At 38.4% G+C, this 21,515-nt stretch overlaps 1 protein-coding gene across 2 annotated transcripts in view; it reads right to left on the reverse strand.

The window, feature by feature from the left end:
- Positions 1-11,576, reverse strand: part of LOC126259359 (mitogen-activated protein kinase p38b) — a 104,177-nt gene extending 92,601 nt beyond the window's left edge. For both annotated transcript variants that reach the window (XM_049956094.1, XM_049956092.1), the window contains exon 1: positions 11,372-11,576. In XM_049956094.1, coding sequence (XP_049812051.1) covers positions 11,372-11,475 — 104 coding nt within the window. In that variant the 5' untranslated portion in view covers positions 11,476-11,576. The remainder of the gene's footprint in view (positions 1-11,371) is intronic.
- Between the last annotated feature and the right edge of the window lie 9,939 nt (positions 11,577-21,515).

Consider the following 21,515-nt stretch of genomic DNA (forward strand, 5'->3'; position numbering starts at 1 on the left):
GCGCTTCGTGTATCAGTCACTGCGTATGCTGCTCCCATGTGGAACGCTTCAGCTCATGCTAAGCAAGTCGATATTGCGGTCAACAATACTGCAAGGATCATCTCAGGATGCTTGAAGCCAACACCAGTGCAGAAACTGTATCCGATTATTGGAATAACCCCACCCAATATCCAGAGGGCCACTGCTGCAATCCCAGAAGAGTTTCCTTCCTAGGACTGTACCACTGGAGACAATTCGTCTTGCAACATGGAAGAGCTCACTGCCTGTAGATGTATCACCAAAAGAACTAGCTCCTGGTGCAAACCTACAATAGCCCAAGAGTGGGCATCCATCCGATGCAAGACCAATCTGACGAAATGGGGAATCCTTCCAGCGAGTGCAGACACCTCTGCAACTGCGGGGCTGAAGAAGATCCAAGCCACCTACCTGTATGCTCCCTCCTGCACACTGGAAAAACCATGCTCAATACAAGATGTTTACGAAGGAAATGACAAAGCTATCGCAGCTGCTATTTTTTGCAAATGCTGACTGGAAACGGGAATGAATGAATGAATGGATGGATGGATGGATGGATGGATGGATGGATGGATTGATGGATGGATGAGTGCTGGAGCGGGAACAGGGAAGGGACTGGATAGGTAAGGACAGTGACTAACAAAGGTTGAGGCCAGGATGGTTACAGGAATGTAGTATGTATTGCAGGGAAAGTCCCTCCACTTGTTTCTTGGCCACAGTTTGTCAGTGGCCATTCATGTGGACAGACAGCTTGTTGGTTGTCATACTTACATAGAATGCAGCGCAGTGGTTGCAGCTCAGCTTGTAGACCACATGTCTGGTTTCACAGGTAGCCCTGCCTTTGATGGGATAGGTAATGTTAGTGACCGGACTAGAGTAGGTGGTGATGGGACAATGTATGGGGCAGGTCTTGCATCTAGGACACCACTAGTACTAAACTGGTCCTTAATTAAAGGAGGCAAGGCAAATGGAAGAAATACCAGTTTTCAGTCCTGCTGCCCCCACCCCCTTCACATGCTTCCTAAAGTCCATAAACCTCACCACCCAGAACGCCTCATTGTGGCCAGTTACTGTGCTCCCACTGAGAGAATCTCTGCTCTCATAGACCAACACCTTCAACCTATTACCAGGAACCTACCCTCCTATATAAAAAGATACCAACCATTTCCTCCACCAACTTTCCCTTTACCACATGGTGTTCTGCTCGTCACTACTGATGCCTGAATTACATTCTCCACCAGGGTTTCAATTACCCCTTGTCATGCCCTGAAATGAGAAATGTCCAGCCCACTAACCTTCCTACCCCTCCCACAATGGTATTCTGCTGTCCACTGAACCTACACAATATACTTGTCCATCCTTTCACAACTCCTGTTCCCAAACCCTTACCTCTTGGCTCATACCCCTGTAGACCTAGATGCGAGACCTGTCCCATACATCTTCCCACCACCATCTACTCCAGTCTGGTCACTAAAATCATCTATCCTATCAAAGGCAGGGCTACCTGTGAAACCAGTTGTGGTCTACAAGCTAATCTGCAACCACTGTACTGCATTCTATGTAGGCATGACAACCAACAAGCAGTCTGACCGCATGAATGGCCACCGTCAAACTGTAGCCAAGAAACAAGTGAACCACCCTGTTGCTGAACACGCTGATAAACATGATATCCTTCAATGACTGCTTCACAGCCTGTGCCACATGGATCCTTCCCACCAACACCAGCTTTCTTGAATTGCGCAGGTGGGAACTCTCCCTGCAATACATGTTACGTTCCTGTAACCCTCCTGGCCTCAACCTCGTTACTCACCGTTCTCACCCATCCAGCCGCTTCCCTGTTTCCAGTCTATCACTATACAGCCGTCATTCCACTACCAGACCCAGTCTTTTTATTTCTCTCCTTTTCTGCTACTTCCCCTTCTGCTGCCCTCCATCTATCCTGCAGCACCTCACTGTCCGCCACTCCCACCATACTATCCCTCCCCCTCCCTGCCCCAATCTCCTCCTTACCCCACCCAATTGCCACTCCCGTCATGCACTGGTGCTGCTGCTCGCAGTGTGGCTTCAGTTGCCTGAGACTGCAGTCGTGTATGTGAGGTAGGTGTGTGTGTGTGTGTGTGTGTGTGTGTGTGTGTGGTGAAGGCCAATGGCTGAAAGCTTTAATTCTGAGTGTCTTTTTCTTGTGCCTATATGCAACTTGGCATCTCCGCTGTATGGCGAGTAGCTACTTTCCTTCCCATAATGTTGTTACATTCCATCCTGGATTTTTCAAGAGATCTTTTGAAATCTGAAACATCTATGTGTGATGTATATGTGCAGACTGAAGTGACGAATGAAAATTTGTGTCAGGCCAGGTTTCAAACTCAGGTCCCCTGTTCATTAGGTAGATGCACTTACCATTATGCCACCCTGGCACAGTGGCTTTGCACAACTGCACGGATGCCTACCTCCTTAGTCCAAATTCCCATTCGTGTCTCCACCCACATAGTGTTTCCCTTAAAGTCTAACAGCATTTGATCAAATCACCTATGCCCGGTTTCAATCCTCAATTTTGTTCGATGCATAGGCACTATTCCAATACAGTTGGAGAGCCTCTACACTGCTGTTTGAATTTAGGGGGAATATCTAGTGGGCTGAGGTGTGAATGGGAATTTGGGTTGAAGAGGGACGCATGCTAGGGCAGTTTTAGCAGTTGTGCAAAGCCAAGGTGCCAGAGTGGCATAATAGTTAGCATATGTGCCTAGTGAGTAGGAGACACTGGGCTTGGAACGAATTTTCATTTGTCGCTTCAGTCTTCACAGATACACCATTCACCCAATTGTAACCTTGAGCATGAAACTGGCACACCATGAAATTGGATATCTTGGAAATAAGAATGACAAGAACGACCTTCAAACCTAATAAAGACAGAGAAATACTTAGAAAATAGAGAGAAGAAGAAGTTCTGTCACAATGTCATCCACGGCACTGTCACAATATTCGCACTACTGTTAGGAAAAGTAATAATTAACACTAAGGCTGGATTGCAAATAATACCCATTTTGAGTTACTGAAATCCTCAATGTGTTTTGTTACTGAGGTTTCAATAATCGCGGGACAACCATCTAGGTATTAATGCTAATTCTTTGTGGATAAAAAATACATACATTAAACTATGGTGGCAAGAAAATGCATTGAAGTTTCTCTCTAGAAAGAAATCAATCACAACATACAAAAACAGTGCTCTAATTACTACACACCATGTAAAACTTCCATCATTACAGGTAAAATATCCCCATTTGTATTATGGTTTGTGAAAGATATTACCTACCTGTAAGTATGGCCTTGTCATACTGAGAGAGTATTTAAAAATTATATCCATAGACCACAATGGACAATGAGGTCTAAAGTCTAAATTACAGCCTGTGTAAGACACAGCAGTGTTTCTCTACTGCTCACAGGTTGGCAACATCAGTTTTGTGTAGCTGATCGGATAATACTTTCACATACCCAATGAGAGGAAAGGAAAGAGGCAATGAATTTATAGTGACAAAATAGGAACCATTCTCTTCCTAGACTTTTTTCTGGTGAGTTATGAATTATGAGGCTGTGTTTGGCTGGGACCTAATAACACAGTTTAAATAGCTGCGATTTAAAGGAGCAGCAATTCACTGTCACAAACGTGACAGTTTTTTCCAAGCATGTCATGAATTACAACGTTGTGGTAAAGTTGGAACGTGGTAGTTTGGTTGTGAGCTGGTGTAGCCAACAAATGTGAAAGCTAAAAAGCGGTGTGGTGACAAACTGATCTGTAGCTTAGCCTGAGATTTAGAATACATTGGAATGTGAGTTTCGTTGTGAGTTGGCGAAGCTAAAGAATGTGAAAGCTTAAAAACCTGGCTGTGGTGACAGACTGATCAGTATCTTATCCGAAGGCCTAGGTTGGGTTAGAATACAACACTTTCACTTCTCATAAATACCTGACATTGTCATCTGGATAGTGATAAGTTAATTCAATGTAAATAAAACTTCTGATATGAAGTTTTTTGTTGCCTTCTCCATGTGTATGTACACTGGATTACTAGTTCTGACAGGACTAAGTTGCCATCTCAAGATCCACTGAGAACAGGTTATGAAATCATAGTGTGCAATAAACCACACATTTATGTCTGTACCATCATAATGGGTTCATAATAAAAAGTGGGTAGAATATTAAAATAATATAGCTGTGTCTTTATGGCAAGACAGAGTCATAAAAGTGTGACATATCAAGAAGTGCCACATGTGTCTGGCTTGTAGCTGGCAGCCAAACCAGATACACGCAGCACTTCTTGATATGCCACATTTGTATCACTTTGTCTTGCCATGAAGACACAGCTACACTTTTTAATGTTCTGCTCTCTTTTTATCATGAATCTGTTATGATGCTACAAATACAAATGTGCACCTTACCACACAGCATGATTTCATAACCTGTACTCAAGTGTATCTGAAAATGGCAGCTTAGTCCTCTCAGAACTAGTAACCCATGTACATACACAAGGTCAAGGCAATAAAAAAACCTTCATCTCAGAAGCTTATTTTACTTTCACATACATTGGTTTCTGCCATATACATAACAAATTATGAGGTTGTGGTTAGGTTATACCCTAACAGTACATCTTACATTAAATTAATCATCTCAGGTGTCAAATAATATTTACCTGTTCGTTCCCAATGTGTTTACATTTCAGAGGTTGTGATCTACTGCCATGAGAATGTGACAATAACCCTCTAAACACACCGCCTGTCAATCAAAACACAAAGTAATTAATGACATTAGCTGGCAATGGCACTGATTTAAATCAATGTGGAAAGTTGAAAATTTTGTGCCGAACTGGGTAAACAGGAAGTCAGGCTCTGAATCCCACCCTAGCACAAATTTTCAACTTTCCCCATTGATTTAAATCAATGGCCACTGGCAGCTAATGTCATGAGTTCCTTTGTGTCCTGACAGAGTCAAAATCGTGTGTGTTCTTTCGGACATGTCTGAAAGTTGGACATGTCCAAAAGAAAAGGCATCACATATATATCATCCGTCTGCTGTTCTCTCTTTGGCTAGGTAGACCCAGCAGCTGACACTCCCCTTTGCTTCCCATCACAACTCACTAACAGCAAAGACAACATCGCTGTATGAAACAAGCACGCCACTAGCCCTGATGTAGAGTTTAATCAACAATAGGAGTAACAGTAAAGAGAGAAAAGGCAGCTACACATTAGAATAATTAGATAACCATTAATGATTAAAACTAAAGGTACTGGAAATTACATGCCTTTATTCTAATTCAAGGAACTGAATCCATCCCGAAACAGGTTTTGTTAAATACTCACTTTACCTGAACAAAGAGGCTATACTGGGGTGTTCCATGAAAAGCAGCAACCACATGTATACTTTAAAAATATATTTTTGAGTGTTACAAACTGTATTGAAGAGTAATGAAATATACCAACAGCAGTGCCCAACATAATACTTCAGGAATTTTCATTTTATGAGTTGGCAGCATTATGTTAAAGATGGCTGCCCATCAGCTGATTTGTGCATGCTGAATTAGTGTATCTTCATCAAGTCATACAGCTGCATACCTGGGGTGTGAAACACCAAAAGTGGTTCTAGTTTCTGATAATAGAAAGCACGACAATACTCAGCATGCATATTTTATTAACATATCTATAGCTTATGACCACACGATTTTGAGTTCATCCAAAATCAGTTGTTCCGCATGTGACAAAAATGAGGTTATGATTCAAATTGCATCCAGAGAAAAAGTTTAAAAAGGGGCTGGCCCTGTTTCCTAAGACAGAGTGGAAGTACTGACATATGACTACAACAGTTCAATTACGTGTTCATATATATCTTAATTTTACTTTTGTCCCACATGTGACATCATATGCATATGAATGTATGTAAAGGATACTAATTTTACTTAAACAATGCTATAAGAGTATGAATTTACTCCTTTCTATCCATATTTAGCTTCTACCATGGGCAAATAATTTAATTTTAAGATGTTCGTAAGTCCAATTTGGATTACATTTTGACAGAAATGGCAGAGCAACCAAAGAAGATGCTCACAAGTGCAGCCAGAATGAGGAAAATGAGAAGTAGCCACAAAGAAGAAAATCCACAGTTTCAGAAAGAAGGAAATAAAAAAGATAAATAAAATTAAAACATAAAGAATGTACTGTATGACAGAAATGGAACTCTAGGAGCTTCAAAAGAAGGAGCTTGTTTGAGAGCGCCTTCAGAGGGCGAAAAAGAAGAATGCTATTCTTCTGAACATCCCAATGCCAACTATATCATCATACCGATGTCCTCAGACATTTGGCATGGCTTTATCATAGCCTATCCAGGCACTTCCTACATCCCCTTGGAAAAATGTAGCTGTAGTTGAAGGACTTGTGAAGAAAGTTGGCCTGACCCCTGCAAATGAAATGCACAAGAAAATGTCCTCTAATCGCAATAAAGATTATTCCAAGTTGCCATGTTGTTCTTTCGCCCAGATATTTTATTACGGAAATACGGAAGCGTCCGATCCCGCCCGTCTGCTTTGACCCATGACGTCACAAATATGGCGGAAACAAAAACAAACACACACACTTTCCACAAGAAGCCTAATGACACTAACGGGACAAGCGCGGGAAATGGGGTGTTTTGGGTGGGGGGCAAACTAAATATAAACAAATTTAGATGCCTTGCGTAGCTACAACGTGTAAGTGAAGACAGCCATGCATGAATACCCACCCACCTCCCCAGGGGTCGTAACCCCTGCAACCCATAGAAGATGCTTCAGTAGCTGATTAGTGTTTTTTGTCTTAAAAAAAAAAAAAAAAAAAAAAAAAAATCTCACGGGATAGAACGAACAGATCAGAAAGATAAATATAATAAACTAAAACAGAAATTGGAGGAAACAGATAATTAAAATAAGTAATAAGTGTTTTTAAATTAAAAAAAAAAAAACCCTCACGAGATAGAACGAACAGATCAGAAAAGTAAATAAAATAAGATAAAACAGAACTGGAGACAGCCACACTCAAACCAAACTCCGCGCCGTCATGACGTCACACACGACAACACCCTTACGTCACGGGTCAAAGCAGACACGTGGGATCGGACGCTTCTGTCGACCCTTTATTACAAGTCCAGGGATGAAAGAGGCTAAATGTGTTTGGTTAAACAGAAAGAAACAAATTTTGCAGAAGTATTATCTGGCAATGTTTTGACGAGAGGACTTCCACATCTTTAAGGAAGAGCGTAGTACAGATTTACATACAGGCTTTTCAAAATTCTGCTCCTCAAAACCACTGAATGTTCTACTTCTGAAGTCTACTCATCTTGACCAATGCTAATGTAAAATTCATGAGAATTTCATTCTGAAGTTGAAGAGTCTGCAATACCACTACAGTGATGACTTTTGAAAGTCCCATTTTTGTTGTTCTATTTTAAATTCTAATTGTTGGCAAAATAAATGTTCCACATGTAGTTCTGGGAGTAAACTTATGGCGCCAAGTGAGCCTGAAAAAGAAATAGCTTGGAAAGACTGGAGAAAAAATGAAGTTTCAGCTCCTCTGTGAGGAAGGGTGTTTGGGAGGATTGTTTGAAGTACTCATAGCATAATTCCCTAAAATCCTGTATAACGTGAACATACAGCATGCAGTCTTTGAAAGGGATAAAACAATACATAGTGGGAGAGTAGTCCCTCAGGTAGATTTTGCTATGTCACACTCCTGCACGTATCAAAATGAGATTCAGAGTGCATTGTGGACTAGAAGTGTTCTTTTATTTACTGCAGTCACATTCTACTAGGGAAAATGTAAAACTTATATGTTCAAATATGCACAGAAAGGCAGAGACACAATATTTGTCTTTATGAATACACTGTATGATACTATTTGCCAAAATGAACTTTAACCTAATTCTGAAGAGGTGGTAATTTGAAGTGATGGCCCATCCTCAGAATTTAAAAATCAATTCATGGTTAGACTTCTTCATTTTTTTGTTTGCAAAGCATTCCAAGAAATTTACCTGGAAATATTTCACCACTTCACAGGGAAATGATGTAGTGGATGGAGTGGGTGGAAATGCAAAGCATCTTGTATGCCAGCAGAGCATGGCCCAGGATGAGGAAGCAACAACTGTCCAGTCCGCCAAGGACTTCTACAAAGTGGCATCTGAAGCTTGCAAAAATACTACCATACTCTATGTGGACCAGGAGACAATTAAACAAAACACTGAACAGGAGAAACCTTGGAAAAAATGTTCCTGAAACTGCAGGAGTATTACAGTCTCATGCAACTGAAATAAATAAAGAAGGAATAATATTCCTTAGATTGCAATGTAATTTACTCCTGCAGGCACAATCAACATGACAGCTGGTCAGCTGGAGATCGGGTAATTGTGTCATACAATGGACAAAAATATCCTGGAGAGACTTGTAAAACTATCCCCAAGGGACCAAGATATCAGTTATGCACAAAGCTGGCTGAAGTACCTTCAAGTGGCCAGTTCCCCCAGACTGCACTTATTGCAATGATAATGGAATTGTGAAGATTGCAATACAAGAAATTGTAAACAACCATGGACACTTCTGCTTCACAGGATACATTTAATTGTCACTGTCTGTATTATCTGCTTTCACTTCATATTAAACTGAAACTAACAACCTTAAAAAGTGTGAATTTTAAATACTGCATTTTGTTTATGTCGGCGTTTTTACAAAATAAATGTCAGACTGATGACACTGTTTTCGAAACTGTACTCTAACAACTTCCTTCATCTGTAGACCTCACATCCTGCATACACTAGACATGTGTCGTCTTGGGATATAGTTACCTGATCCCATCACGTACCTGCATCCTACCAGATGTGTGTAGAGTCCATACATGTGACAGAAGTAAATTGTTTTCTAATTTCCAGGACTCATAAATTTTAGCAGTATTTCATTTATATGATGTGAGAACTCTATATTCTCAGAAAAAATTGTCTTCTTACAGTAGTATTTTTCAATTAGCAGAATTTTTTGACTAACTCTTTACATGTACATGTATTTCATGCAATGTCCTGCACGTGGCATCTGTATAGAGCATGTCTTCAAGAATATGTAAAAGTACAAGACCGTAATTTATAGCAAGAAAAATAAAGAATGTGCCCTACTTTAGATATGCAGCACTGTTTTGATAATTTTCACATTCAGTAACACTCAAGTGTTTTATGAAAAGAGACAAGAAAAAAAAGATGCTGTACAACTGTCCTATATGTGACAGTGGAATTCCCCACTGTCTGCACACAGTACACACACAGCAACAAATGAAAATTTCACTTAAAGTTGTGCGGCATGATTGGTTGGGAGACCTCAAAGAGCAGATTAAGCCACTAATTGGAGAGGCTTTACTGATCATAGATGACTGTAATATATGTATGTATGTGTGTGTGTGTGTGTGTGTGTGTGTATTGTCATTTTTGTACTGTACGATGATCAGAGAATGAAGAGGGTGAAACCCAGCATTGTAACAGAGCATATTCCTCTCGAATAGCACCAAGGGGGCTGCCAAGCTTAGTACCCCATCTGATGGATGGGTCACTATCAACAATATTGCAAGCCCTCACTCCAAGAGACTCTACACAGAGGTTTGGAATTAAATCTGGGGCATTAATGCAGAGTCTAGAAAACATCACTTGAAACGTATCTCAATAAATTCTATTCTTGATCCACAAAATATGGAAGTTATAAATTTCCAATGCAATTATTGGATTTCTTTTATATCTCAATATAAGTTGGGGTAGCTCAATAGTTATGTTATGACAAAATCAAAATAGTGGTTTCACGAGTGTGTAATTTTAACATATCCAGGTCTCTGATACCATACGTACAGTGCAGACATAATAATTTTGCTACATGCAACCACAATATTATAATATGAACTATGAAGCACCATCCACACAGATTGTGAAAATGGTTCAAATGGCTCTGGGCACTATGTGACTTAACACCTGAGGTCATCAGTCCCCTAGAGCTTAGAACTACTTAAACCTCCACTCTCATTGTGAAAATGGTTCAAATGGCTCTGGGCACTATGGGACTTAACATCTGAGGTCATCAGTCCCCTAGAGCTTAGAACTACTTAAACCTAACTAACCTAAGGACATCACACACATCCATGCCCGAGGCAGGATTCGAACCTGCGACCGTAGCAGTCGCGCGGTTCTGGACTGAAGCACCTGCAACCGCTCGGCCACAACGGCCGGCTTCTCATTGTGACTAACAGCTCTTTCAGTAAAGGACATTCTGAGTTTCAATCCTAAATTGCCAAAAGATGGAACAAATACAACTTAAATCGAGTCAGAGTGACCATAAATCCGGCTATCACAGAATGAAATACCTAGCAATCGCATACAAATGAGGTATGATAACACAGTGGTTGTCTAGTAGAAAATTGAATATTACTGCATCATGGACAAAACAACTTTCTTTAAACTTGATCATTTGTGAATAGAAAAGCTGAAATGGAGCAATAATAATATTGCACATTCCTACAGTAATAACAGTTGTATTGCTTGGATAGCCTTATAGGACTGACTGGAAAATGTCAACTTTGCTATTGTTGTAGGAAAGGAATCACTGATAAAGCCATGAGCAATATTGGAACAACTAAATATCTAGGCTCCTATTAATTAAAAGGATAGGTTTTTATGTTATGCCTTATTAATGGTAACAAATCAACATAAATTTGACAATCATAGTACATGTATTATTTCATGTGAAATTCAATTAAAGTGCGAAAATGTTTCCGGAATTTTCAAGAAGGGCACCCATTTTTTTGATACTGCCCCATGATTACAAGAGTGTCAATCATCTTCCTGATGCAGTCACAGATAAGTGATATACATTGGAGATCACACAAAGAAATGTGTCTGAAAAGCGTGTAGACATTCTGAAGCAAATGAAATATGTGAGAACGGAGATGATGGTCGGAGGGAGGCTGAAAGTGTGAAGCAGCGAGGAAAGGTTAAAGGAGGCGGAGGTGACAGGAGCCGAAAGAGAGTGGAGGATCAGGGGGATGGAATGTGGGGAGAAGACGCAAACTGTTGAACTGCGAAATGATATGCATATACTTTGAGCATGACGAAATTATTCGTAACTTAAATTTGCACAGCTCTCAGACATTAAGTTGGACATTTTATTTGACGCCGTAATAATAAAACTAAAGTGCCAACTGAACGCTGATAAAATAGCTTTGATAGCCTAAATAACGTTATGAAAATTTCAGCTCTGGTATTCTTTCATTAATTGCACAGACACTGATAAAACTATAAAGTATAAACGTTCTTTTCTGCACATACCAAACTTGGCCATAGGCACCTGAACCTACTGCAGTAAGCATCTGGTATCGTTCTGGCACTTCCCATTCCGTCCTGTTGATTTCAATTTTATAAAAGGAGGGCATTTTTTAATATTTTGGGTTGTGACAGTAATGATACTTTTCAAACAACAGAATCAACAACACCACAATCACATCCTACACCCTACTCAAAATCCTACGGGACAACAAAGATATTACGTACTAGAAAATATTCCATAACTCCCGCAAAAATTGGCACCTTATTTTGTCGCAAAGGTGATAAACAAATCTCGATAGTCGCAAAGCAAAATTTGCTCCCTTAGAACGAAGTTAATTATTCTCTCATATGTCGCTAACATGCAATTCATATCAGAGATCAACTCGATAAAAAAGCGGTCTGACAGAAGTGCAATCTTTAATTAATCCTTAGCCAACTATAAATTATCTCCGTCTGCTCTTGTTAGAAAGCTACGCAAGGATCCGCTTCTAGAACGGTGTAAGTGTTATCTTATTATTCGTCATTACACTGAAGGAGCTATAAATGGCATCAATCATTAAACACGTATCAGAAACCGACGAAACTCAGTGACATTTGGTAATTTTTTTTTTAGTTAGGGCGTCTCTCCCAAGAGCCGTCAAGCGCATTTTCACTGCTGTTTCGGCATAAACTTGCAATTTCTTTTTTGCAGCATGTGGCTGGAGTCAGCTAAACCATATACTGCTCATCACGTGTTAATCGACTCCCAGGTTCCATGGAAAGCGTCGGTTTGGTTCCCGTTAGAAACAAAATGGTTTTTAAAACGGAATTCTACGTGCCCATTCGATACAGCTAGTAAAACACGAAGAATAACTAATGTTCCAGCGGCGATAGCACCATTCTGGCCTGCACTGACTGCTACTGTTATGCAGTCGCTGCTGGAGTACTGATTATTCTTTGTGTTTCACTATTTCTGTTAATACATATAGATAAAACGAATAACGCACTACACTAACTTAGGACCGCTCTATCTAATGGGCTCACAAAATTCCGATTTAAAAAGCGTGCTGTTTGTAATTTCCATCGACACCTGGTGTCCTACGTAAGAATTGGTGAGCAGTTTTTGTTTGGGTTCAAATGGCTCCAAGCACTATGGGACTTAACAGCGGAGGTCATCAGTCCCTTAGAACTACTTAAACCTAACTAACCTAAGGACATCACACACATCCATGCCCGAGGCAGGATTCGAACCTGCGACCTTAGCAGTCCCGCAGTTCCAGACTGAAGCGCCTAGAACCGCTCGGGCACGATGGCTGGCTTTTGTTTGGGCTGACTCCTGATATGCACTGCAAAAACGAAACTGCAAATATCTGTCGAAACACCAGAGAAAATACGCTTGAAGACCCATAGCAGAGACACCCAATATATTTCAATTTCATCTTATCCAAATGGTATCATACCACTTTCGCCATATTATCAAGTCATCATCAGATGATTTCACTATTTTGCATAATAATCCGTCAACTGATCAGAACAAGAAATGTGCTCACAGTTTGGTTGACTATTTATTATGTTAAGTTCAAATCATTCGATGACGATTTGATAGTAAATCTAAACTGCTAATGATGATCTGAGCATGAAATAGATAATACAAGAAAAAGTACATGCATTTAATTTTTTGTGTGATGCCTGATGATACCTACAAAATCTTTTGTGAAATTGAGAGAACAATGTGCTGATAAAATATAAAATGGATAATGACATTGTCAATACTTGCACTGGGTTCCTTGACATCAAGAACAGAACACCTCAGTGTTCTGTACATGCGCCATTACTTTTCATTCTTTACACAAATGGCCCAAATGTTGTTGAGGGAGACAAAGTCATTATGTAAGCTGACAACGCTTCTCTTGCCACTTACTGTAACACAGTAGAAGTACTTCAAAAACAGCCATATCTGAGTACTGGAAAAGCAAACATATAATTCAGCAGAAACAATAGTTTAAAAATGGAAGCAAAACAATGTACATCCAGTTACACACCAGCACAGTAGTCTACACTGATAATTCTAGCCTCAGTCTTGGAAACTCAGCGGTACAGGCAGCAAACAGACATAAATTCTTGGATGTGGTAGTGGACAGTTACGTGACATGCTAAACTCATCTAGATAAGATTTGCATAACAGTACTACTTTTATGAGGAAAACGTCTAGTACAGTAAATAAAGACACTTTATCAAAAATGTGCTACAGTCTCATACACACATGCCTAACTGCGTTCTGGTCTGGGATTGTGCTACAAATGTGCATATACAAAGGTTGTTAAAACTTCAAAAGAAAGCACTTAAGTGTATCACAAAAACAGGTCTTACACATTTTTGCAGAGAGGAAATTAGAGATCTCCAGAAATTAAATGTTCCCGCATTATACATAAATGAAATCATCGCAGAGGAAAATTTAAAGATCTCCAGCTTATGAAACCATTCCTTTCTTTAAGTATCACCGCTCAGCCAAATTAAACCAAAATATACATGATTATAACAATATAAATGGGAATGATTATCGTATAGAAAGTAAGCTTTTAAAAGTAGTGAATAAAAATCAAGTGAAGGTAGTAAGAGATTTTAAAGAATAACTTTTCATACAACATAAAGAATGCAATAGTGTTGTTTGCCTTAAGAAATAAATTGAAGCAGCACCTCAGTCTGGTTCACCTGTACATCTTTATGAAAGATCTAAATTTATACTTATTACAGCAGACAAGTTTTGCATAACTTTGGTTATAAGAATGCTCACTGTTTCTATTTTTCATTTGCACTTTTCTAAGATACACTAGCAGCTATACCTGCCACTGCCAATGGAAGAAGAAATGTAGTTCAAATATGATACTGAGTGATGGCGTGATAAGTTCCATTTCACTGTTATCTGTGATATGGGTCTACCTGATGTTACCATTGATATCACATCAAATGTAACATACATTGATGTGAGCAACAGATCTTCATGAAACAGTGTCCGGCAGTGAAACGCAGTTTCTATGAGTGGACTTTACGTGCCCTTGTAGCATGAGATTTGACATTTACATATATATTTTTTTTCTCTACATTTAGGTCAATTTATGTCTATAATGTCTTTGTTGACATATCACCTATCACTGTTAAAAAGAAGCAAATAAGCAAATAAATAAATAAATTTGCTTAATTGACAGCAGTAATTTCACAGTATGCTGTTACACTGAGATGACTATAAATTCCAAACAAATTGTAAAATATGCACATAAGTTACATCCACACACTATTAAGGATGATCTATGTTGCTGATACTGAGTCACTAATCTTCCTATATGATTTTTTTTAATTTCAGGTCTCAGACAAAGAAATGGGTCTTTTTTATTGTCTTAAGAATGTGCCACCATAGTTTGTCATCTTTTGTTTCCTTAGTTACATATCATTTCTGAAATGCCTTTGGATTTCATTTGTGAACCTTTGATTATCTTATCACTATACATTGCCTTTGCTTTCGTAATCACATTGTTTTTAAGCCTTTCATAATATTCTATCTACTTCATTAGTTCATAATGTTTATGGTAATCATAATAACAATGGTGCGTTCCACTGAGCAATGGCAGGCAACAACAAATATATGTCATAATTTGTATTATAAATTTTACATGAAGCACTCTATTAAAATCCTATGTTTGTTATTTGTTTCATGTTATACGATCGACTTGAGACAAGGTTCCAGTGCTGTGCTCACAACATGGAAACAGGTACTCTGGGCTCCATTAGAGTCCAGCCAATGATCAGTGGGTGGCAGCGAACTTAGCAGACATTGTCAAGATCTATCTTTTAATATCAAGATGTCTCGCTAATAGAAGTAAATGCTTAATTTGTACTCGCTATCGTACATGATGTCAAACTGTGAAAATTGTTTCCTGTGAGATATGTTTCTACTAGTGGTATCTAACAAGTAAGAACTCTTCTCAAGAAGTAATGAACTAGTTCAAATGAGATAAATATATAATATAAAAAAAATGTAACTTTGAGGGATTCTATTCGAAGGAAGATTTGTCAAGTAACTTTTAAAAAAAAATTAGAGTCCAGAAGAAGTCTATGGAAGTTCTGACTGAAGAGAAATGACGATAAGTGCTGTTATGCATCATGTGTGATTGGACGTGATAGCACTATCTCTGATTCTAAACAGTGAAAGGACTTGAATGATAAATTAGCATGTCACTTTTCGGTCAGGTACTGAATTGTGAATGAAGCTTTCAAATTGTTGAAGCTTGTTTAGCTATAATGAGTAATGATTAGCTAGTCAAAGAGGACCAACGAATAATATTAAATATGGCCGCCGATATGAGATCACAGGTATTTTCTTCGTCCGCTAAAAGAACTTATTTAAGAGGAAATAGTGTCAGATTAAAATTTTCTTCGTTTTGTATACTTGCTGCAGTGTCTGTTCTTGTCACACAACTGAATATTAGCGTCACAGCTGAGATTGTCCTTAAAAAAGCTTGTTCTTTAGCTGAAGTCCCGATAATCGCGACATAACCCGATATTTTGCGTGACAAACACAAAACATTCTATTCAAGTTTTCTTGATAGTGCAAAATTCGTTTAAAAAAGACAGCTACTAGTTTCATCAGTTTCTACCGTCGCAATAAAAGTGTAATTAAACGCTTCTAAATCGTATTTAATTAACACATTTCGTATTGTTTACTAGACGCGATCTAGGCCTAAATTTTCCGAATTATAAACGTTTAAACACCTCACCAAACACGCCTGATAACGTAAATTCTCTAAAAGCAGAGTAATTACAAATTCATTCTTCTGTCATTGTATCTCTAAATCAGTACATGAACAACAACCACCGCACATAAGACCTTTGTGTCGTTTTTTGTTTACACACAGCCAATCTCGCATCCTTGACAAATTTAAAACATTCTTTAAACGCAATTATTCTTTCGAAACTGACCATTAGTGAGAAATGTGGGAGCTGTTGTAGGGTAGTGAGTAGAGGGATTTCTTGCCAGTCTTGTAGGAAATATTTTCACTGGGGGGGGGGGGGGCGGGGGATGCAGTGGGGAGAATGTTGGGAGAACAGAAGAGGCTCTCTCCTGGAACTGCAGAGTATGCATTAGGAACATTTTGATTGAAGAACAGGAAAGGAAGGAAAATCTGTGCCCTTCAGGCACAGTTGGAGGAAGCAAGGAAGGAACTGATAAGGATTAAGGGAGATAGGGGGGAGGAAGGTCATTGGGAACTGGCAGCTGGTAGGAGGATAGGAAGAAAGAGGACGCTATCTGACAGTTTTACCATCAACACCAAAAATAGGTATCTACCACACCCAGAGTTAAGTGGAGAAGAGCCTCAGGTAGAACGAGGAGCAGGAAATTGCAGCACACTACAACCAACGCCAAGAAGCCTAGGAACATACAAAGGAAGAAGAAAGTGCTGCTGCTACGTAGTAGCTATGGGCGAGGTGTAGGCCCTCAGTTACAGGAAAGTTTAGGGGCAGCGTACCAGGCCACCAGTATCTTCAAGTCAAATGCAGGGCTAAGTCATGTGATAGAGGACCTAGGGACTTTATGTAAGAACTTTACAAAAGAGGACCATGTAGTGATAGTGGGTGGGGCAGGAAACAGTTTGGACAGTGATGGGGCATATGATATAGATGGTTACCTGGAGAAGATAGCTTCCCTGACTCATGGTACCAACGAACACTTTGTTGAGCTGTTTCAGCATCATGATCGATCACACCTTGATGGAGCTGTGAGGCGAATCAGTGTGGGGTTAGGGATAGCTCTGAGGACAGTTAACTTTGCTCATGTTTCTGTGGTGCCCATTGGGACTATCAACAGAAGGAGTTTCACTAGGCATGGCCTACACCTAAACAGGACTGGGGAGGGAAGATTGGTGCAGCTGATGCATGAAAGTATAGGGGGTGGATCTCGGGCCACACATGGTCAAATAGCTGTCGTCATTGGTAGGAAAAGTAGGTCTTTTTTAGAATAAATCCAGACAGCAGGTTCCCCTGCTTAAATAGTATCCCCAGCAGTTTTAAAAAATACTGAAACAATCACTCATAAGACTGATTTTAACACTTCAAATATCACACATACCAGATGTCACAAAGAAAAACAAATCATTGGAAACCAAAGTGCATATGAAATTCTCTACATTCTCCACATTGTTTAAATTGAACTTTGAAAAGGCATTCATAAAAGTATGCACGTCTGTATCAACATCTCACAAAAACAGATGGATAACAGCAGGTAATCAGAAGTCCTCCCAATCACTTAAACACCTCAGTTCCATGAAAAAGATTTGCAATGATCCAGAATTCTTAAATTTCTATCATAGATAAAAAAAGGTCTATAGGAAGGTGTTGATTGCTGCAAAAAGTCATTTAATGACAAAATAATACATAATGCAGAGAATAAAAACAAAGCAGTGTGGGATGTTATAAAAAAGGAAACAGGGAGAGGCAAACAATCACAGAATAACATACTGCTAAGGGAGGTGGATAAGGTGATAAATAGTCCACAACACTTAGCAAACTATGTAAATGAGCATTTTTCAAGTATTGCAGAGAAGTTACAGCAAAAATTCCACCAAACAAATATAACACCTGTAAATAACGTTGAACTAAATACAATGACATTACTTCCAACCACAGAGAATGAAGTCAATAAAACTGTTCAAAAAATAAAAAGTCAGTAGGCTTGGATGAAGTACCAATGTGTGAACTGAAATGATGCATAAGGATTATACAAGGCCCCTTAACAAATTTAATAAATGAATCCTGTCATCAGGGACATTTCCAGAGCAGTAAAAACAGGCAAGAGTTGTATCTTTGCTTAAGAAAGGTAATGCAGAAGACATAGAAAATTACTGACCCATTTCCCTGCTGTCAGCATTCTCAAAAACAATAGAAGCAATTATGGAAGAAAGATTAATGAATTACCTGAATAAATACAATCTTTTACGCGAATTACAGTTTGGTTTCCGAAGTGGCAAAAATATGGAGTCAGCCATAGCAGAATTCACAAAAGTTGTACTTGATGTTCTTGATAAAGAGAAGTGTGTCACAGGCATATTTTTGGATCTTTCTAAGGCGTTTGATACAGTCGACCACAAGATTCTCTTAAATAAATTAGAAGCATTAGGAATAAGAGGGGTAGCTAATGACTGGTTTCAATCATACCTAGCAGAAAAGGTACAAAGAGTAGAGACAACGCATACTTCCAATAGATCTAAACAATTAATAAAACACTTATCAGAACCAAAATACAATAATATAGGGGTTCTGAAAGGTAGCATATTAGTACCAATACTATTCCTGACATACATCAATGACTTTCCCAGTAGTGTTACTCTCTTTGCTAATGACAGAAATACTACAGTCACTGAGAAAACAAGAGAACTCCTTGCCGAGAAAGCAAATGAAACTCTCAAGGAAGTTTATGATCGGTCAATAAGCAATAAAGTGACATTGAACGTAAAGAAAACTAATGCCATGAATTTCAATTTGAAGAGGAAAAATGACAATGATAAATTAAATGTAGATGGCACATCTATAGACTGTGTAACAAATGCAAAATTTCTAGGTATGAATATTGATTCTCAGTTGAAGTGGTGTGAACACACAAAGATACTTGCAAACAGAATGTCATCAACATTATGCCCTTAGAATCCTATCATCAATGTGTAACATGCAGTGTCTTTTAGTTTCATATTATTCATATGTACACTCAGTTCTTAGTTATGGCAATCTTTTTTGGGGAGCAAATGCACAAAATATGAACAAAATTTTCAAACTCCACAAAAGAGCCATAAGAATAATAACCAAAAATACTAGTCGAGCTCATTGTAAAGATCTGTTCAAACACTGGGGATTTCTCCATGTGAATACATTCACCAGTCAGTTACACACATCAAAAATAACATTGTTAATTTCTGCACAAACAGCTCTGTCCATGACCATGCCACAAGAGATAGACTCAACTTACATTTACCAAGAAAAAAGAAACATAAAACTCAAAACAGCAGTTTCTACCAAGGAATAAAACTGTACAATAAATTACCAAAAGAGATTAAAGAAATTGCAAAAATACACTTATTTAAAAAGGCAGCTGAAAAGTACCTCTTGCGCAATACATTTTATATGTTGAAGGATTACTTAGATAAAACAGAGTAGGGGTTTAAAAATATGCTGTGTAAATAAATAATAATAATAATAATGATTATAAAACATCCAACATTCCACATAACACCTTCAATTTATGTTTTTCCCTTTTTTTTTCCTTTCTAGAAATACTTAAACCCAAGCTATGCATAACACAATACCAACACCTCTTCCTCTTTCTGAGCTCAGCATCTCACTCATTATGGCGGATTGCTGACTCAGTTTTTCAGGATAGCAAATTGGAAGTTGTCGTACAGCAAACTGCCCACAGATCACCAGTGTGTGTGTGTGTGTGTTTGTGTGTGTGTGTGTGTGTGTGTGTGTGTGTGTGTGTGTGTGTGTGTGTGTGTGTGTGTGTATGTGTGTGTGTGTGTAGTGAGTGAAGTTTTACAAAACAATGTGTGTGTAGTGTATGCAGTGACTGATAGTGAGATGTGAGTGAACGGTGTGGCATTACATTATTTTAATAAGTTATTTGTAAAAAAAAGTATTGTATACCAGGAGTGAATCTAATGATTATGTCTAACTAGAAGTCTGTAAGTATATGTGTATGCGAATTAGCTTATTTTAAATTGATCTAAACTTGTAAATACTTTGTCATGTCCTATATCCTTGTAAAAAGAGACCAATGCATGAATAAAGCTACTACTACTACTACTGCTACTACTACATTGCAAAAGTTCAGCATTTCAGTTTTTGTGAATTTTAGCTGAGTGATTTGAATTGAGCTATTGTCAGCAATTATAGTCAGATAAAGGACTTTATGACTGAACAGTGAATGTTGCAGGTCAGCTGCAGTCTTTTAAGTCATCTTCAACAAATAGCAGAATTTTTTTTTTGGTACACATTGTCACAATTCTTGGTGAGCATGCTGTCTCTGATGGCACTTCGTATCTAGCTCGAACATTGACTTTAACCTACATTAACGAAGTTTGGGAGATGTAGCAAATGGAGGCATTTATTTAAGCGCTGCTATACTCTGGAGAGGCATGTTGGAAGAAATTATCCTCATAAAATGTATATGAAAGGAGAAATTGCAACCAGAGATTAATGAACTGAGTCAACATCGATTTACTGAGATGTCGTTTGTTTCACAAAATTGCAGACTTTTTACCCACGATCGTTAAACTTAGGAAATATTTACTTCTTGTTAGCGAAACTGGTCTGCTGTTGAAGAATTGGACTTCACAGAAGGAGAATTAATTGCATGTCGTCTCTTTTGTGGTTAAACTATGATTGTGCACCTGCGACGTGGCGACACATAGTCATATCAACTGTACAAGAAATAAAAGTCCTTATTCATTAAATAACTCATCACGGGGTGCCTGTAGATGTCATCAGAAGCTGGCCAGAACAGCGCAAGTTGTGGATATTTGCTTAGTCTTTAATGTTCATCAGATATTTCAGTATTTGGTTTGAGACTGGTATGCCATATGTTATTTACTGTTTGCTATTTCTTTTACATAGTTTAATTTTTATCAGTTTTTTTGGAAAACACATTTTAAAAAGTCACACAAATGTCATCAATAAAGTACTGAATGCTTTGTCAGTGTTAATTCTTAGTATACTTGGTTCCATTTTTTTAGTAACTGAATAAACCCTCTCTGTTTTCAGAGATGTTCTCCTTGTTATATTTCCAAGAAATTCTAGTTGCCTTTGGTAATGTAGAATACTAGTATAGGTTCACTATTTATAATCTGTGGTCAAAAAATCCTAAGTCTACATTTATTGCCTCAGCAGCACCGTATTCAAAGCTGATGAAAGTGTTGTCTATAAAAGAAAATGCATTTTCATTTATTCTAGTGAGATTTAAAGTAAGAGGTTTTGTGCAGAACCTGTTCAGAATACCATTTGTTCACTTTTAGATTAACATTAAACATCCTACATATTATTAATTTAGGTCTTTTATTATAAAGGTATTCAGGGTAGTGCACAGATTCATAAAAAAATATTTTTTTATCTACAAAGGAAAATCTGTATA

This window comes from Schistocerca nitens, chromosome 5 (assembly GCF_023898315.1).
Source record: "Schistocerca nitens isolate TAMUIC-IGC-003100 chromosome 5, iqSchNite1.1, whole genome shotgun sequence".
Lineage (NCBI taxonomy): Eukaryota > Metazoa > Arthropoda > Insecta > Orthoptera > Acrididae > Schistocerca > Schistocerca nitens.